The following is a 12526-nucleotide window of genomic DNA, read 5'->3' as shown; positions in this document are numbered from 1 at the left end:
TACTGTATTTACCTGGTCAGCTTTCATAATCTTCTTTGATTTTGTATTTAAGTAATAATCTCCCCATAAGGTCTTCAAAAGAATATTGGTCTTGATGCCAAGTTTTTGGCTGTATAGTTTGGCAAAATGCTCAATCCTGAAAGAAAGTGATTTTTCAAAGCAAATGAATTATACAAAATATTACACTTTATTGATTTCATAAGTAAACCAAGAGGGAAAAGGAAAATTGGCCTAAGGACTAGATGGATATTGGGATATTCAAACTATAGAATAGATCTATTCATTGCCTCCTTGATTTCATCAGTATAGAGAATTCCCATTGTGAAATGTTCTTCCATCAATACAAATCAATTCTACTTTTTTTTATATTAGAGTGCTGCCTGGAGTACTAAGTGGTTAAATACTCTGCTTGTAATCACACAAATTAATATATATTATAGTTAAGCCTAGCACCCAGATCTTCTGGATTCAGAAATGCCTCTACTTTATCAATTCTTTCAATAATACCTTCCCATTCTGAAACTAAAACAAGGTCAACTTTCTAGAAAAATATCCCCAATATCTTGAAATTAAGTAGATGTACAGTGTATGTGTGTGTGTATGTGTGTATATATATATATATATATATGGCAAATTTCTATTTCCTTTTGTAGGTGTGTATATGTACACACACACACACATACATATATGGGGTATATAATTCTATGGACATAGGGTATATAAATATATAAGGTATACAACTCTGCCTTAATCTTTTTTTCTATACATCAAAAGATCTGAGATTTCATCAATGAGGGAACTACCTCCACTGATAGAAATCATATACAGACCCCCCCCATACACATATTCTTTTTTTGAGGTGGATTTATGAATTGCTGTGACCAAAAAATTCCATCACTTGTACATTTCTGCTACTGATTCTCCTTGAAATGAAGGGGGCAATCAAATGCTAGACATACAATTCACTGTCTGGTATGCACTAACATGAGTCTTTCTAAATTTCCAGACATACCAGAGTTGGAATTTGATAACATAGTTTTTGATGGTCCACAGTCACCACCTTCAATCATAATATAGCAGATGATATGTATGTAACACCTTACAACTAGAAGGTGTTTTACATATATTATCTGGTTTGAACTTGACAGTAACCCTGTGAATGCAGAAGTGCAAGTTCTGTTGCTCTCTTCCATGTTGCCTCCCAAAACAAAAATATGAAATTGAAGAAAAAAGGAGTCAAAAAGTTCTTCTTAAGAAGTCGTCACATTCTCAGAGAATTGAAGTCATTCCCTAGGCCTACACACTGAGTTAGTAGCAAGATGAAGACTCTGTTGCAGGACTCCCGGCTAGACATTCTTTTGGATGCATTTTTTGTTACCACCTGTATAGGATAAATTACTAGTCCTCAAAAGTTAAAGAAGAAATAACAAGCTTTTGTCAACATGCAACGAAGGAACAGAGAGGTCACTTGGGAAATCCAAGTATAGCTGATGAATTATCTTTGTGAGACTGAATTAAGAACTACTCCTATTTTTCAGAGAACTTTCTCTCTTCAGAGACCTAAGTTAGTTGTGGGCATCTGGATCTCCAAATTCAGTCATGACATTTACAATAGTCACTTCTTCCAAACAACATTTTACAAAGTAATGCTGCAAAAAGCATGGCCCTGAAGACGATAGCTTAGAAGATGCCAACACTTTTTGAAAGCGAGCCAAAGACAATAAAATCAGACTTTCATGATTCACTTTTGATGTCTGCAATTGCTAATATACAGTTTGACTGCACCCTTTCAACACATGAATTTTATAGGGAATCCCAGATGTGCTGTGTTCAGCACTGGATCAAAATAGAACCAACTAAACTTCACTCATTCTTCCCATAAGCACATGGGAATATGTCAGCAATTCTGTCATGGGTGTGCAAGAGGAGATTTCTGTACTGGGTGGACATAGGCACAAGAGGACTTTGAAGTTATCTTCTATGTATCATAGTAATTACTAGTAATTACTATAGTAATTATCCAAGAACCTTTCCCAATAAAACACTATTTCAATAAGAAAAATAGAGATAAACCACCCAGAATACTGAAAAGAGTCCTACTTTGGGAATCAGGAAATGGTAGACTCTAGCCATGGTTCTGCTACTAACTAGACCTTTGACAATAAGGCAAACCAATTCACCCCATCTAGGTCTAAGTATCCTCATCCTAGTATCAGCAGGTGTGTTTGGATCCAGGGCCTGATGGCAAGAGTGGATCTGGATATAAGGTTGGCTTAAACCAATGTCAATACATCAGTACAAAGCAGAAATTGAAAATACCACCACAGAAGTCCAAAGCTGTGAGGAGACAGAATAGGAACACTCCTGGCAGTTGGTCTCTTGATCATAAATCTTGTTTCTTGCCTCTAGATTCCCACTTCTCTTTTAACCCTATGGATACCAGCACCTCTAAGAGGTTCTGGTCCCTATTTGTCCCTGCCTTTTGTAGATGTGTTTGGATATGATGTTCTAGCTATCTGTCCTCCTCAGGTCAGGGATTTTCCTCCAGTCTTGATAACTGTCCTAAGTGTTTGCACATGTTAGCTCCCATTGCGGGATATATTTATAAAGTTCATTACCTGTGTTGACTTATTTTGACTCAATAACCCTGGGAAGTCAGTGATTATAGGGAATTTTGTAGAGAAGAAAACCAAGGTTGAGAAATTAACTGACTTGCCCAGCAGTTCAAAAAGTATCTGAGGGAAGATCTGAATCCAGGTTTTCTTAAATCCATGTCTAGTACCCCATCAACCATGCCACTGACTGCTTTGTGGAACATGTAATCTAAGGCTCCTTCTAGCCTAAATGTCCTTGGTCTATGAGATTTGGACTGTTTTTTGGAGATTAGTTAGCATTAAAAATAAAAATTTCTCTTTTTCCTCTGAGGGAAATAATCTAATAATAAACAAAAATAATAAAATAAATAAAATGCAACTAACAATATCTAATAATCCTATTATTGAATTGTGCACCATAACCAATTAATGCTCACCACATAGAATGTTCAAACTGAACAAGGCTAGTAAAACAAAGACACCTGCCTTCACAGGACAAATGATAAATTGTAAAAAGTCAACAGATATAAGAAAAATGGAATTAAAAAAACTATCTCTTTACAAGAAATTTTGACAATAGCTCACTTTTATATGGCTCACCAACACCTAATGCAATGCCTAACAGTAGGCACCTAATAAATGCTATTTGCTGAATGAGGAGAAAAGGGAGGAGTTGAAAACCAATGAAGAAAAGGAAAAGGCAACTCTATGAGCAGAAATAGCATCATGTGATATTCAGGGAAATTATGGAACTTCCAAGAAATCTAAGCCTGTCCCACGCTGTAAAACACTTTACAACTGTTATCTAATCATCACAACTGCTTTGAGAGGTGAGTGTTGTGATAATTACTATTTTACAATTGAGGTAACTGAAGGAGACAGAGGTTAAATGACTTGTTCAGGGTCATACAGCTAAGATGTGTTTGAGGTGGATTTAAACTCAGGTACAGAGTTCTATTTATTACATCACCCAGTGTCCTCAAATTATTCACGCACCTATCTTTAATTAACGTATGATATAAGCCTCACTTTAATTGGAGGTTCTTACATGCACTCTGGTCCTCAAAAATCTTATATTTGTGTCTTGCATGACTCGTTTATCATCAAATGTTTACTGTGTCAGGTGAGAGTGGAGATGAAAGGGGGGAAATTTAAATATCAAAATTTTAAAAAATGAATGCTAAAAATTGTTTTTACATATAATTAGTAAAAAACCAAAATGTTAAGAAGGTAAATAATATTATTAATGACTTTTGCTTTTATAAGAAGATATTACTTTCTGAAGGTGCTTCTTCCCTTAATTCAGAGACGAGTCATACCTTGTTAAAGAAAACTAAGAAACTTTTAGAAGGCACAAATTGGAAACAAAATAGAAACAAAAAATAAACAAACAACCCCCCCCCAGTAAATTAATAAAAATTTACTTAGTATTTCTTTAAATTCAAAGTTAAATGATTGGCTCAAAAGTCAGTTTAATCTTTTATATATAAACCCCAAATACAATATCATGATCATTAGTATTTATAATAATCCTTCTAGGATGCTATAAGATCCTCACTCATCAAAGAAAGATTAGATTAACAAGCATAAAAGGAGAGATGAATCCAGGTCCTCTGATTTCAAAGGCATGAAAACCAATAGCCTCAATCCTCTAGGCTCAGCTCTAATTCTGGGTAATTAGATGGTACAGTGGGTAAAGGTAGAGCACTAGCCCTGAAGACAGGAGGAACTGAGTTCAGATCCCACCTAAGATATTTACCAGCTGAATGACCTTAGGGGCAAGTCACTTAACCCTGTTTATCTTGTATCCAGGGTCATCTTCAGTTGTCCTGACATATATCTAGCCACTGGACCAAGATTATTGAGGAAGAAAGTGAAGCTGGTGACTTATCACAATATCCCTTCAGGTGCATGTCGTGGCATCACTCTCTCATGTCATGTTCTTCTTTGAAAATGAAGGTCAAATATCACCTCAATTTTGCCTTTCACAATTCTGACTTTCATAGTTTTACAAAATAAAAGAAATTTCTCTGCCAAAAAAACAAACATTTAAATACCAGAAGATAATTTACTCACTCAAATCTTTACTCATACAATATGGTTTTCAGAACTCTCACCATCTTTAGCTACTATCTTCTAAACATATTCTTGTCTGCTTTGTCTTTTACAACAGGTCATACAAGATCCAACCAAAACAGAGTACAGCAGAACGGACATCCTCCCAGATTTAATCACTATAGTTTAAAGTATCCAGAGATTTCACATTTCACTGTTTACTGATACTGAAAGAATTAAAGAACCAACCAGCTTTCTAATGGGAACCTGTCATTCTAGGTGGTTTCCATCCTCTTCTTTGTACAAATTATGTGCTAAGCATAAATGAAAGATTTGTAATTCTTGACAATTTTCTGTTTTTCATCTTGTTTCATTCTATCATTCTAGCCTGTAAAGATCACTTTGAGTCTTAAGTCTATTATCTATCAAATTAGTTGCTACTCTTAGGTTATTGAGATTTGCAAATTTGTGACAAATGACTTCTATGTCTTCACCTGAATCACTGATTAAAATGTCCAACATGAGGGCAGTTAGGTGGTGCAGTGGATACAGCACCAGCCCTGGAGTCAGCAGGACCTGAGTTCAAATTCGGCCTCAGACACTTAATAATTACCTAGCTGTGTGGTCTTGGGCAAGCCACTTAACTGCATTGCTTTGCAAAAAAAACTCCTAAAACAAAAAAAACCAAACAAACATAAAATGTCTAACATGGCAAAATCAAACCCTGTATCAAACTATAGTCTTCCCTTTAATCAGTTATTTTAAATTCACATGTTAAAATAGTGCAAATCTACCTAATGGTACCATTACTCACCCCACTTTCTCCATCTTATCCAGAAATATCACGAGACTTAAATATCTTATTAAAATTAAGAACTGTGTTTGTGATATTCTCAACCTACCATTCTAATAACCTTAACATAAAAGGAAATTAGATTATATGTGATTTCTTCTAAATGAATCCATTATAATTTTTTCTTTTCAGAATGTTTACATAGATTTCGATCTGATTTAATAATCTAATCTAGACTTTTGTCAGGAAGCAACACAATGCTTATCAAGTTTCTAGTATCCATATATGTTGAATAATTCATACATGTTGACAATATTTGTCTATTTCTAGTCCTTTGACACCTCTCCCACTCACAATGATTTTTCCAGATTACTAATAGGAGCTCAGGGACAACATGTAGAAGTTATATCAGTATCCTGGAATGTAATTTGTCTGGACCTAGACATTCTTAATCATTTTAAAGCTACCTAGTGCTCTTTTCTTATAACTCCTAAACTATATTGGGTTTCAATTCCAACTTTCTTAGATTTTTTTTCCCCTACCTTTCCCAAATTGGCAAGCTTTTTCTCCCAACTAGAAAACACAGAAGAGAAGAAAAGAAGTTTGCTTTCATTTTGTTATCTAATTTTTATACCAATCTCTTACCTGCTGTATTTACTCCAAATAAACAAAAAAAAGGATTTTTAACTCATCTTTAGTATTTTTGGCAAATTTTGGTTAATTCTGACATTATTCATAACACTATTTATAGCTGGATTTATACACTCTTAAGTCAATCTTGTACAAGCTCTTTCTAAATCAGCAAATTTTCTGCAGCACAAAATATATTCTACACAACTTTCTACAACTTTTCCCTCATTGGAATTATTTTCAATCATATTTTCAGAATTTTACTTTTGAGAGTCTCCTAACTTCTGGGGAAAAAAAATTTCTTTCAAAGTTTCTAGCCAAAGACCCAAGACCCTATTTTTCCCCCCTACTAAAGTCTATGGTCTTACCTAATAACAATCAGAAGTTCATTTTCTTTATATTCATGAACTTTAGATGACATGGTTACTATTTGCTAAGGTTTCTATCACTGTCACATTTTTAGGAACTCTCTTTTGTTGGCTAATATTAAGGACAAAATAGCAACACCTTCATCTCATCTTCAACCCTCTCAAAGATGAAATTTGCTAAGCCAAGTCAAGAATTTATCAGCTAACTAATATGTAAATATGTTAAATATGATTGAACATGTATAAATTCTATCAGATAACTTGCTCTCATGGGGAGGGGAGAGGGAAGGAAGGAGACATAAAAATGTGGAAAATTTTACAAAAGATGAATGTTGAAAACTATTTTTACATCTAACTGGAAAAAATAAAATAAAATAAATTACATAAAAGAATTTATCAGCTGCTCTGATTTGAACAGAAATGACATTCAGTTAAGTATACCTCATTCCCTAAACAATACTTACTTAAATGAATATTTCATAGTATAAATAAAATTTATTTTAAAAAGCATGTGTGTATGTATATGTTGTACATATGTTTACATTTGCACAAATATTTACATATATACCTACATAATTGCACACACACACACACACACACACACACACACAGCCTGTGACTGATGTCAAGGAATGTTTAGCAACAGTAACTCAACACACCTTATGAGTCAATTGTAGATTTGTTAAGAGTCCTCAGAGGATAAGGAATCCCTTTTACAACATCCTGAACAGGTGAACGCATTGTCTATTTAAAAACTTCTACTGAATAAAGATCCCTCCCTGCCAAGGTAATCTCAACTTTTACATAGTTTGAATCATTCGCAAGTTTTTCATTATGTCAACTCTCAATCTGTGCCTCAACTTCTACTTAAGGGTTTTATTTTGTCCTGGAAGGGTAAAACATTTCAGATCTAATACCTTTTCCAGATTACAGTCATTCAAATACATGAAGACATTTAACACTTCTCTGGGAATCCTCAGTTTCCTCATTAGATAACATTTCAATGACAGCCATTCAAGTATATCAATCCATTTAGCCAAGTTTCCACATTTATAAAATGAAGGAGTTGAACTCTGGCCTCAAATGTCCCTTACAATTTTAAAACTAAGATTCTATGATAATAGTAATTTTATATTCCTTCTACCCTGCACTATCATCTCATCCCTTTCAAGCAGTGATACTATCTTTGTCTTTCTCTTGACCCTCAATATAATTTAAAAGCTCTCTAAGGAATTCTGAGCACTTACCACTTTTCCCATTGGTTGATTCTGGGCTTGAAGTACTTGGCATATTTCTCTTCTATTACTTGGACTCTTCTACCCATGCATTCCTGCATAAATTCTCTGTATTGCCACTCTGTAATAAATGTGACTCTATGAATGAGTTCCTGAAATAGTACCATGGTCATCTTTAGGCAGCTCCTTCTTTTTTTTCCTCAACCTAATTCTCTCTTTTGGTCTTTATAATTTTCTCATTTTTTCCTAGACTGACTTACCCTCCAGAATGAGACCTTGAAATCCAGCTTATTCGCTTTCTATATCATGTGAGATCAATTTTCCCTAAAATCTACAATGCAAATTTAGACTATCAGAAATTCTAAAATAGAATGGTCATTTTTCTCTCAAGTTTCTTTTCAGTTCTATTTCATTCCATCTGTTGGTCAGAATCAGGTAGAAAATAAACTTCCTTGTAAGGAATGAAATGACCACAAAGACACATGATAATATATATCCAAACCTTCTCTTTTTGACAGAGTTCCTGCAGATGTCCTGATAACTTAAAGTCCTATCTCTATAACACCACATCAGGTTTATGTGATTTCCTAAATACATCCATTCTCTTCTATTCAGGTTTTCTAAATAATACACTGATAAGAATATAAATTGATTTTTTCATTCCAATGCTTTCTCATCATTTTCTCCAGTTACTAGATTTCATCATAAGAATGTATTTTCTAAAACTGTAATGCTATTTTCTTGCCTTCAAAATGAATAGGAAAGGGGGTGGAGAGATTAAGAATCAAAAATAAAATTTTAAATTAAACACACACACACACACACACACACACACAAACAAACATACACACATAAAATTCTGCTATCCTTTTTACATATCTGTATCTCTTTAATGAAATGTACCTTTCCATGGCCAAATTCCAGGCATATAATCTCATTCTGTCTTCTCTTAGGAATACATTATTTATTAGATCTAATTTTTCTTTTCATATCAGAATGGCTAGTTCCCCTTTTATTTTCTGCATGTTTTTACCTCTGTATCTAAGGCCATGATTTTATTGCTGAATTTTTTCAAATATTATCTCCTGTAAATTTCTGCTCCTTCTACTACTGTTCTCCTTATATTTTAGCTTGCATGAGTATATGAACTTGGAAGATTTATGTTGGCAACAGAAGCTTCAACCTGGGTTATCCCAAATGCCTTTTATGATAAACACAGGTCACATGTCTTAGCCTCATGACAGATTATACTCCTTAAATGAGGCAAGAGTTTCATTTTTGTTTTTATATCCTTGTCCAGCACAGAATTTGGATGCATGATGCAGAATTTGGATGCAATAACATTTAAAAATAAATCAAACTAAAAAAGAAATAAATAAAACAGATTTCCTCAAAGCACTTCTTTCAAGGAACTTTATTAACCTCCAGCCTTTTCACTTATTCTAAAAAGGAAACCAATCTCTACTTTGTTCATCTTCTTCTGTTCCTTGGCTGTAGAGAAACATTACCATAGCACTTGATCTGATCACAGCAAAATTCTCCTTGCTCTGCATAGTTACAGGAAATGAAAGCCTCAGTACTCTGGCATTCTTGATGGCAACTCTCAAGGCACAATGCCACAATGAAACACCTGTTGGTTAAGCTGATGGCTATTTATTCATAGCTTCTTGCTTTTTTCCCCCTTAATATGATTGGAAATTGGCAGTGGCTTGCCAAAAATCTCAGTGCAAACAGAAACTGTTCACTGCTATTTTCTTTGAGTAGGATTTCAAATAAGAATTCAACTTCCAGGCATTTTGCTTTCTCTTTTCCTACTTTTTTTACCCTCTCCCAGTGATCAGATTTTTAGAAACCTCTATTTTGCTACTACTTCTATTTAAAAAATATATTTAAACTTTTGGCACATGGAAACCATGTGTCAAGTCATAAAATGAATTCTTGAAAGGGGCCAATATAATTTATCTAAGACTAATATCTAGGTATGTGTAATATTCACTTTTTGGTTGAAATTTATATTAAGAAAAAAGTGAATGGAAGGGCTCAGAGAGTTAAATCAGCTACATTAATCAGTTAAGACATCATCTTCTTGCCCTTTTTGACTCACATATTCCATAACAAAACAATCTTTACATAATTTATAAATGAAAATTTCAACTAAACTAAAATAAAACATTAATAAGTAACCTTGAAAGAAAAAGACAAGATCTCCCTCTTGTGGCCAGTTTGCAGAATACTCACATATTAGAATTAAATGAACTTATGGCTATATAATAAAGTATTGCATAATAGAGAAACTTGAAATAAGGGACTAGCCATCACACTCAAATAAGACATAAAAAGTTTTAGGAACACCTCCCCCCCCAAAAAAACTGCCATCAGTTTTTTTCTACAGCAATGAAATATGCAATAATGGCAAGCCAATAACAACCCGGCAGGATGATAAACAGGAAATAATTAAGTATTTATTAAAGTCTCCTATGTGCTAGACACAGTGGCAGGAGTTGAGAATACCAGTTCAAAGACTAAGACAATTCTACTCATGAGGAGTTTACATTCTAATGGGAAAACAACAAGAACATACAGAGACATATACAGCATCAATATAAAATGAATAACTAAAAATAAATACAAGGTAGTGAGAGCACACTAAGAGTTGAAAGGATCTGGAAAGGTTTTCATGAAGGGTATGATGCTTGCACACTAACTTAATAGAAGAGAGTGGATTCTAGATGTAGGATTTAAAAAGTGTACATTCAAGCTCTGTAGGCTGGCTCCTGCTCAATCAATTATATGTCCATGAAGACACAGTTTGATGGAAAGAACTGTCTTCGCAAGTTTTGTTTGTCTTTTTTCATTACAATCACCTGAAGGCATAAACTATCCTCATACAGAGGTGAAAAAGTAGGCTTCTGGCTGGGTTGATAGCTGCTAATACTTCCTTGGATGGCTTTTTTATTTTTAAGTAATACTATTATCCATGTTTTTTTTCATTCATTTAGAAATTTCTTTTTTTATTCATTGAGATATAATTGCAAAATAAAATTAAGATCCCCCTAAATTATTAGTTCAATTTGTTTCAAACTTATAGTTTCATTAGTATAGGAGAATTCTGGTAAGAGTCCCCTTTACCAAATTCTACTCAGAATAGTCTGAAAAAATTGTCCATAGTTTTTTTTTTCCTTTTGGATTTTTGTCTTTTTTTCACAATATTACTATGGAAATACTGTTTTGCATAATTGCAAAACATTTCCATACATGTATGTGTATAACCTATATCAAATTGTTTACCATCTTGTGGAGGGGACAGAAGAGGGAGATAAGAGTTATTTGGAACTCAAAATTCTTTAAAACAAATGTTAAAAACTGTCTTTACATGTTCATTGAAGGAAAAAAAAATATTACTTAAAATAAAAAGTCCACAGTCACACAGAAATTATATGACTCAGTCAGGATCATGAGTTAATACATATTGGAAGCAAAATTTTATCCTAGATTTTCCTAACTTCATAATCAGCATTATGTTGTCTTTTACTACCTGTAAATAACCTTTTTTACTGTTGTAAAAAAATCACTTAGGGGAAAAAAAGCTATTTATCCAAATAGTTTCTCAGAAATTAGTTTAATAATGGTTGTATTACCTAGCATGGCACAAGATCCGAGGCATAGCTTAACACTTCACTTTACATAGCAGTGAAAAAAGCCTTAAGTACTGAAGTTTGAACAGTGGAAAATTCAGTCAACACTGAACTATCCATAGAAAGATAATCTACTTCTTGAACCGTTTGCTGAAAAAGTGTTCATATGCAGTTTATTCTGATATTCACTTCTCCCTATTACTTCTCTTCCTACTCCTCCTGCTACCCCTACCATTATCAACTGGGATATGCTCTAGGAAGGCATATTAATTTAAGCCTAGTTAAGAAACTGGAAATAGTAATCATTTTTATATAATGGAATTTTAGGATTAATTTTGTAAGACTAGATGAAGATATGTTCTTTACTGTCAATTGTCAAAAGTCCTTTGAACCAAGAAAGGTATTTTTTCCCCTACAAACTTTTCAATATTTTTCTATGCATTTTTTTTAGGTTTTTGCAAGGCAAATGGGGTTAAGTGGCTTGCCCAAGGCCACACGCTAGGTAATTATTGTGTCTGAGGCCAAATTTGAACTCAGGTACTCCTGACTCTAGGGCCGGTGCTCTATCCACTATGCCACCTAGCCGCCCCTGCAATTTTATTTTGAAGAATGGTTTGAGTTTGGTTGGAATTTTTTTGAAATGATTGCAATGTTTAGGATAGCATGGTAAGAGAACTTGAAGGGGATTTGAACAAAAATATAAAGAATTTGCCAGGACAGATAGATGGCACAATGATAGAAACTGGCCTTGAAGTCAGGAACACCTGAGTTCAAATCCAGCCTCAGGCACTAGACAATTACCAGTTGGGTGACCCTGGGCAAATCACTTAGCCCCCCAATGCCAAAGAGTTTCCTGTCAACCAAGCCTATTATACCAGGTTAACAGTATACATTCAAGGTCAAACTCTAGAGAGGTCAAACAAAAAAGAATCAGAAAAAAGATAAATACCATATTATTCATTTCACATTGTATATATTATAGGTGTTCAAAAATATTTTCTATTATAACAAATTTATAAAATTATGAAAATAAAAATCAACAAAGCATTTCTAGACCTCATGCCTTAAAACAGCTGAATATTACAGAATTCTTCTTTTCCAGTGTATTCGTTGTAATTTAATTCTCCTGCTATTTGGCTAAAAAATACATAATTACTGAAAATGCATTATAAATTGATTTATACCTAGTTGTAAATTCATTAAAAAATTAAATGTA

General features: G+C 33.7%; 1 protein-coding gene across 2 annotated transcripts in view; it reads right to left on the bottom strand.

Moving 5' to 3' along the window:
- Positions 1-12526, bottom strand: part of EFL1 (elongation factor like GTPase 1) — a 202547-nt gene that overhangs the window by 161395 nt on the left and 28626 nt on the right. For both annotated transcript variants that reach the window (XM_074233988.1, XM_074233987.1), the window contains exon 8: positions 13-136. In XM_074233988.1, coding sequence (XP_074090089.1) covers positions 13-136 — 124 coding nt within the window. The remainder of the gene's footprint in view (positions 1-12; positions 137-12526) is intronic.

The sequence above is a fragment of the Macrotis lagotis genome, chromosome 4, assembly GCF_037893015.1.
Source record: "Macrotis lagotis isolate mMagLag1 chromosome 4, bilby.v1.9.chrom.fasta, whole genome shotgun sequence".
Lineage (NCBI taxonomy): Eukaryota > Metazoa > Chordata > Mammalia > Peramelemorphia > Peramelidae > Macrotis > Macrotis lagotis.
The sequence above is the reverse complement of the archived record's forward strand: the minus strand, read 5'-3'. Positions and strand labels throughout refer to the sequence as shown.